At 30.8% G+C, this 8,855-nt stretch overlaps 1 protein-coding gene across 1 annotated transcript in view; it reads right to left on the bottom strand.

The window, feature by feature from the left end:
- LOC108565363 overlaps positions 1-2,632 on the bottom strand; it is a 15,475-nt gene extending 12,843 nt beyond the window's left edge. Inside the window, exons 1-2 of the mRNA XM_017924790.1 lie at positions 2,507-2,632; positions 409-555 (exon numbers count right to left, since the gene is read on the bottom strand). Coding sequence (XP_017780279.1) covers positions 409-555 — 147 coding nt within the window. The 5' untranslated portion in view covers positions 2,507-2,632. The remainder of the gene's footprint in view (positions 1-408; positions 556-2,506) is intronic.
- Positions 2,633-8,855: the final 6,223 nt, after the last annotated feature.

Genomic DNA, 8,855 nt, shown 5'->3' on the forward strand with positions numbered 1-8,855 from the left:
ATGATTCGCTTTTTCTCCTATTATTTTAAGAGGAAGCAATTTGGAAATTGTTTGTGCAATTCTCGTGTGGTCGGAGAACTGAAGATGAGAGGCTGACAGTGAGGGAATGTAAAAAAGTGCGTGCAACGCGTGGGAATGCTACGACGGTTCCCTTGGATGTGGAATGGCCTTGTAAGGCCGCAGGATGAATTACATGGCCACAAGAGATTTACGTAAGACTCACACATCTCTCGTTTTGTTTTGTTCTTCTGTTTTTGTTGTTTAGGAAACACTCGTGTGAACAATGCGATCCAGGAAGATATCACTTGAGCTGTGAATAATACCGGTTGACAACAATTTAAAGTTGCCTGAGAACGTTAGCTCGTTCTTTCGTTCATTATTAGCGCGTCTTCTCACTAATTAACTGACCTGCATGTTGGATTCACTGAGGGAGGAGTAGCTGGAGGAACGGCTTCCTAGTGGCTCTGGACTTAAACTTCCATAAGAAGTCGTCGAGCTCAGCGAGACCGTATCAGCTCTGCTCCTGAATGGAGAAAGCTGCACGTGTTTCATCATCTGAAAACCGCAAGAAAGAAAAAAATTCCATTAAATTTCTTATACGCTGTACACAAAAATATCAGTGGTAAAAAACAACAAATAACAAAGAGAGTACAAGGACATCGGCAATTACACAACGTCTTAAGCTGCAGATACATTGAGCTTATTAGCAATGGACGCTAATTAAAAACGACAGCACGCAATCATGTTTTTTTCGCTTTAGTTTGTAATTGCGGCTCTGCGGTCATTGCTATCGCCAATTCGTACAATTTTATGAATGAATAATCTAATTCAAATTTGATTATGTAATAATCCGAGAAATCCATTACACGTAACACGAGCGCATATCTGCGGTTCGCTGGAACGCCGTTGCGGTTCTCGACGAAAAACGAAAAAAAGGCTCAAATTCTGTCGCAGGATGTGAACGATCAATGTGTTAATAAAAATACACAACAAAATCACATTCCTTGAAAACACAGAAAATATGCACTTCTAAAAATAGAAATATCTTATTTGTTTTTCTTGGTACAGAAGATGTTGAATTAAAAATTATTATATTTAATAAGTTTGAATGAATATGATAATTTATTGGCACCCATAAATAACTGTTAAATTCGAACAGCAGCAGCAGCAGTAGTAGCAATTGGTAAACAACGAAGTGAAACGTGCTAAAAGAAATAATCATTCGCGTTTTCGTGTCTGCATAATATTTTTGTTTACTTTAATGATTGGAATTGTAAAATGTTTATTTTCTTTTAATGGAACTTGCTATTATTCATTTAAATGGAAACAATAACATCTTTACTTATGCAACGTAAGAAAAATAATTTTATCAACGCATTTATCGTAACCGTTTTTATTTACAAAAAAAAACAAAAATATTTTATTAATAAGTTTGTGTTTTGTTCCCAGGGATTTTTTTTGTAAACAAAATAATTTTCATAAAGTAAGTTAATTGAAGCTACGTGCAATATTTGTACGCAGACAGCAAATTATTAATTTCAATTGATGAACGCATCAACGCAAATGTTTGCGGTTTCAAAGAGTATTTTTGTTTGTTCAGTTCTAAGCAATTACTCAATTATAAATTACTAAATTCACGTAATTCGATAATGAGAGTCGTTATGTTAAATGTTTGTGAATTTATTCCTGGAAATAATACTTTGCTAATGCTAATGCTAATTCTACTAACTTTGTCACTGTACTTCTTTGAAATAATTGAATTTGTTTGATATTTAAAAACTAAACGAATGATCAGAAATTAAATTAAAAAAAAAGTAGTTATGTATTAGATGTAAGTAATTATTATAATTACTTTTCCTCTTGTTGATATTTTTTATAGTCATATTTTTAAACAAATATATGAAAATATAATGAATAATACATTGTGTAAATGTGAATAAAGTGAATAGTTGAAACTTGGAATAGACGCAAATTTTAATAAATCTAAATACTTTAGTTGGCGTTTTCAATTAAATTGATTTGATTAAGTTTCTGCAAGTAATACTAGCTATGCATTTGAACACCAATTTCAAATTTGATTTTGGTTTAATCATCAATCGATTGTTTACGTATTTCGCAACGCACTTTCGACATTATTACTTATCATCAATTTCGTGAACTAGTTTAATACAAATCAATGAATTGATCCAAACCCATTGTTCAATTAATATTTCTTGAATTTACTTAATTTCTCAGAATTTATTATAATATACGTAACAAACTATCATTGCATGAAATATATTCAGGAAATTAATCATTTGTAGAAACAAGCCATGTTCGTGTAAATGATTGAACAAGAAGTAATTAGCATAAATAACATGAAAGCAAATTGATTGAATAATAATAATAATATGATTTAATACAAGTAAATTTAGTTTGAAAAGTATTGCTATTACTAATATAATTTAAATTTGTTAATAAAAGTGCGTATGCTGAGCGCGTCGAAGAAGAAATTAGGGTTTCATACCTAGAACGGTTAATTGTGTAAACTGGTAATCCCAAAATGTAAATATCACGTTCGAGGGAAAAAAAGTAAACGTAAACAGGCACCACAACAAACGATTCACGTTATATCCTTACTGCAGCAAAGTCAGCACGCAACTGAACTGTTTTGAGTAGTGGCAGTAGTAGGCAGTAGTAGTAGGGAGGATTTGTAAACTGCGCCTTCCATCAAGGCGTCTATCCAATCGTTTAAAGGTCCATCATTCCGTACGACCATTTGTTTATGGTTTCTTCTTGAGGGGCCGAAAATTAACTTAGACCACGTTGACCCTATCCAGGCAATTAAAGTCACGGTTTGTTTTGTGCCTACCAAGACGTATTCTGTACAATGCATCCCATTGTGATGAAAATGAAATTTAACGATCCCATCTCTAATCGAACAATACGCAATTATTACTTATCTACTGTTTATCAAGCAAAATATTTAACCCTTATTGTTTCCTACAGTATTTCTCATTTTATCTAAGCTCAGTTACAATTATTATTTTTTAATGATATCAACTGTTTGTTATTGCAATTTTGCTTGCTATTTTTTAATATATTTGAAACGAATAAAAAAAAATCATCAATTATTTATTTTAGATAATAATAGATGTAATCGTATAAACGTAATTTCCAGAATTTAATAACAGTTATCGTTTTAAAATTACTAAAATAATAAATCAAATGAAATACAACAATATTTCATATACTTTTCATATCAGAACAAATAGCTTTATTCACCTGATAAGAGATATCTCCGTGCACGAAACGCTTTTATTTTGAGCATAATCCGAAGAAAAAAAAAGAAACCATTGACGGGAAAACGAAATTACGCAACAGGCGGCCGCCGAGGACTCTGTTTGTAGATATAATGTGGTAATTTGTTGCCCGTGTTAATAGATTTTCGATCTGAATCGTCGGCTGTTGTGTAACTGCGCTTCCGTTTGCAACACAACAGAAATCATTCTATAATTCCATCAATAGTAGTCATATAAAAAAAAAACTAGTTTATCTTCTCTAGCCGTTAAATAACCGAAAAAAAAACATATTTCATGTTTACTGTAGAATCCGTCTATGTTTGTTTGTTATTTACGATAATATTGAAATTTTGTTAATGTCAGTTGGTCGTTTTGTAAATTCGATTTCGAAAATATTTTTATTTGCATTTCGGAAAGCAATTATTACTATGTATTTAGTTGTAAATGGGTGCTTGTTTTCTTTGTTTTTGCTCGATGATCTATCCAGAAAGACCCCGTTCGAATTTAGAATGTTTTTGTTTCCTTGTCTAAAAATATGCGAAGCCAGTTATTTTCGAACGCTGAATAATGCACATTAGTCTTCTGGAATTGTATTTCCTGAAATAAATGTAATAAATATTCGCTGAGATATATTTATTGTAGTTTTACAGAAAATACAGTGGAACCTCGCTTAACGAGTTTAATCCGTTAAAAAAAATCAGAATTTTTACTCGTATAGTGAAACACATTTTCCTATATAAACTAATGTAAATTACGATAATGCGTTCTATGCCGGAGAAAAAAAAGTATAACTTGGTTATATAACTTATTAAATTTTGTACAAAAAAATAACAGGTCTGAACACAAGTTTGGATATTTTGTAATCACAAACAACACTAAGATGCAACTAGAATGATCACTAACACCAGGAATTGTTTTCCAATTCACACAGTGAAGTGAGTTCATATCAATTCGAGTACTTCAGTATATTTATATGGGACTATATTTGGGTGAAAAACACAATTTGGCATAAAATTTTAACCATTCTTGAATTTTTTTTCTCCAAATCTACTAAAAAACATAGTTATGCAAAGAGTAACTAGACATTATTGTGTTATAAAATATAAATACATAAAATTATTTTATACTTTATTTAAAGTCAATACATTATGCATTTTAATTGAATTATAGACCAAGACAGAAGCGTTTTTATTAAAATAAATACAGTTTTAATGATTTAATTGCTTACAGAAGCAGAACTAACGTGATGAATTAGCTGTATATAATAAATACAGGAGGGTATCATTTTTAATTAATTCAAAATTATCGAATATTTAAAGAACAAACATATTGGAAATTAGAGGATCTTAGTTGTACCCTTTTTAAAATATAATTAATTAAATTATTACCAGAAAGACCTTTTATCAATAGTTTTGTAGCAGTTGTTTTTTTTTTGTTGGATTATTATTAAATGCAAATGTTTTTTTTTTTCGTGAAATAAAAAGGACTGAAAAACTGAATTTTATAGTTTAAAGTTGTAACTTAATTTAAAATGAAAAATAAAATATATGAAGTAATTAATAGAACAAGATTTGAGCTGTAGCATTCCATTAAAATGCCATTTAGATGCTCGAACGGATTAATGACGATCCAAAGATAAACTTGGAACCCATTTATAGATCTCGTCTGTTTTCCCTTTCGCGTAACTTTTCCTTATTTAACGTAATTTATCGTATCGCCTTATATAAAAAGCGGCTAAGACACTTTAAGAATGCGATGTTTCGCATTTTTGCATACAATGAACGCAGAAAGTTATCATCCTTTTGCACATAACGAGAATTATTCGTCGGATCTCCTTTCCTAGTCGGATTTACTACTTCGCATCGGACATAACGAACGGATTTTTCTGAGGTGATTCAATTCAGAATCCGAGAACAGACAATTGCGAAAGTTTATTTACACACTGTTTGGTCCAGTTAATCTTGCCATACGTTCAACACTAAAAATAATCAAGAGTTTATTTAAACGTAAACAACTCACAATCATAGCCAAATTTAGTTAATGACGATGATTCAACTTACAGATAATTAAAGATAGCATTGATTATTTATATCAATGGATATTGCAATGATTAAAATATCTAATTATCAATTGAAATCAATATATTTCTTTTAAGAAACATATAAAAATCCTTCTAAAAACGACAATAAAATCAAGTAATCAACTTTAGTTAACTTAACAGAATTACGTATGTTTTCTGAGAATTAATTGTAAATTATATAAATTTTGTACTTAATAAAAAACACTATTTGTATGAACATTTCAGTTTCAATAGAAACGTTGATATTTTTAAAGCCAAATAAAGTTAATGACAAAATCTTTAAATAAAGATAGTTTAGAAAATCTCTTAAAAACAATATGTTAACATTTAGACTTAAGAAATGAATTATGAACACATCACAATTTTTTTAGTACACATATCTTAAGTTTCATCCTGGTTTATTTTAATTATTTTTTATAATTAATTAATTATAATAAACTTAATTGACAATAAAATGTTATATTTTAATCATTTTCGATAAAATGATGAACATTTTATCAATTAAGTTGAAGTGCATATAACAGAGAATTAGACGGAAACTAGGCATCGGTTAAACGATGAACGTCGACCATTTGTTATATAAATGCATAATTTCCCATCACATCCTCCTCTCGCAACATCAATTGTTGTTACATAATTGCCAATTTAGTTACTAATATATCATCTCTTTCTTCGTCATCCTGGCACACCGTTCTTGCGGTATTCGCCAAGAAAATGTTGCGATGACGTGCAGAAAGTAAACATTCCCGTGTTTAAAGTAAATTCCATGAGATATTTTAATTTCAAACATAGGAAAATAATGGCACCTTTCCACAATTTCCATAAATATGATGATCAAAAATGTGTTTAATCGGAATCCAGTACGTTCTTGTAATATGATAAGGAATTCATTAAATTAAGGGTTGATTGATTGTGTTGATAAGTGCTGTAGTTTTTTTTTTGGGAGCGGCGCAATTTGATCACTGGACTGCGCCCAGGCCATTTAGGCAACCCTCGCTAAGTCAACATAGGGATGATTTATCCTGCAACATCATGCTGCAGTCACGAACGTTTCCTTCCCTTTTCGGTGGCACTTAACTAATTGCAAGGGCCTTAGAAAGAAAACATGTAACGTTTAAGTTACGACTGTTTAGCTAGGAACTTAGGAATAGCCTAAAATTTGATGCATTTCTTGTTTCAAAAGAGTCAAGATGTTTAATAATTGTAATTTTGATAATTACACACGAACAATTGTCTATTATAATAGATTTAAGACTATAAAGTGTGTTTCCTCATTCAAATTAAAAATGATATGAAGTAGAACGCGTTATATCGAAAAACGTTAATCTCATTTAATCTTAATCTTGAATAAGTTCAAATCTAAAATCTTAACAATTTTTCTACATTATTGATATTGAATACGATACATTTTAAGTTTTCCACTTAAAGTTAAAGAAAAAGGAAATATACAATATTTAACAATTTAACAAAGAACGTATGAATAAATTCAATTCTCTCTTAGAGCTAATAAAAATGTATCATAATAACTTCGACATATATACGAGATTCACGTAACCAATGGATTTATCCAATTAAACGCTGGATTTAATCGCTTTCCGGATATTTCATCGACATAATTATGCGGCTTCTCGGCGGAAAACAGTGGGATTATGTAACCCGGTCCGCTTTCGTTTGGTTTATACAACATCAGATGGATGTTAATGTACTCGCTAATCGCTGTGCAAATTCCGAGCGACCTTTCAGCATTCCGCTAAATTAAACGTAAAGACCTCTTGCTGCTTTATTTATCGCGCACAGCCAACATTTCCTCAAATTAGAGATTTCTTCGAGCTCATTCATGGTAGTCTTAGCTTTGCAAAGCTGCAGCTAATTATCTTTGATTCAATCCGGTCGAATTGAAACTGCATCATGCTGCACTATTCAGGTCATACACCAATTGATAATTCTCTTTCATTTTATAATTAGAATCACTTCACTGCGACTACCAAGAAATTCAAACTCAACTTCAATATATCCTATTGTGCTTACCCTTAATATCAGAAGAGCAATAATACAATTATTTGAAAAATAAACTTGAATCTGCATTTTGCAGTGATAAAAATCATGATTTTTTCTAAGTTTATTCAAAAGAAGACGATTAAATACATAATACCTTGCATAGTGCGGTTAATCGGTTCTGCCAATATCCCTATTTGAAACCGCATTAATTGAGGACTTTAATTACGTACTATTTTTTTTGAATTTATTTTTATTTTGATCTATTAAATTTTAGTTTGTATTGAAATTTTCAAATCGTAAAATAGTGAATCCGCACTAATCGAAGCTGCACTATGCTAGGTATTTCTGTGTGTGTTTAAATATATGCTATTATTTTTAGAAGATTAAATCTTGCAATTAAAAGATGTAATAGTTATGATTATTGAATTCTTGATTAGAATCTTAATGGATAAATATTTGTAAAAAAACCGCAATGCAACATGAGTAACTATATAAGTAATATTAACAGCGGTGATCAATCGATGAGACAGCAAAAAATAATTCATTTTCAACGTCTAACTAAGATTCAGCCTGATTCATCCCAAGATTAATGATGTTGCTAAAGGTGCGATTCACAGCACTGCAAAACATGAGACCAGGAAATATAACTATTAAAAAATCGATTGAAGAAAATCAATAAAAATGTCTCAAAGAAACATTTTTATTGATTTTTATGCCATCCGCAATGTTTTTTCACTTCGTATATAAATTTTGCAATTTCGTAACAGTAAAATTTGGATCAAGGTTGCTGGACATTGGTATACCTAAACGGTCTTTAGAATCCGTTTAAAGACGAAATTCCGTTGCTTGCAGGATGTGATTTGCAATACTCAATGACATTTAGATGATGTTTTCCTTGATACCAGGATGGAAGGAGATTTACGAAAGATTAACTGTTTTATATGAGATGTTCAACTAATTGTGTCTTAATTAAGAACAGCAATAAGTTGATGGAGTTTCGTTTATATAATACAATACTCGCATTAGTCCGGTTTAAAACAATCCGGGATATTGTTGGGTTTGGTTACCGCACAATTCGAGGTATTGCTAAATATATTTCCATAGATATTAAAATACAAAAATATATAAAATTAAGTTATACAAATGCGGAAGTAAGAATGCAATAAAACAGGTAAAAATGTTAATAGATAAGAACGAATTGTAAATTTAGCCTTAAAAGATAAAGCGTATGTTGTATGCATGTATGCATCATTTTTGGATTTGATAACCTTGTCGGTGAGAATACAAAGAATCGCGAGTTCAGGGATGGATCGGTGCGGGTCTAATGGAGTGAAATAAGTTCAAATTGTTCGGGCAAACCCAAAAAAAAATATAGTAAGAGCTAATTGTTTTCTAAGAAACAATTGCGGTGAGAGCGCTCGTGCTGACTCATTTACTACCGAGTAACAACACTTAAGTAACAACCTTGGGGCGTACGCGTGCTCAGCTTCTGTAAC

Source organism: Nicrophorus vespilloides, unplaced genomic scaffold, assembly GCF_001412225.1.
Source record: "Nicrophorus vespilloides isolate i.1.1-1 unplaced genomic scaffold, Nicve_v1.0, whole genome shotgun sequence".
In the NCBI taxonomy this organism is placed as follows: domain Eukaryota; kingdom Metazoa; phylum Arthropoda; class Insecta; order Coleoptera; family Silphidae; genus Nicrophorus; species Nicrophorus vespilloides.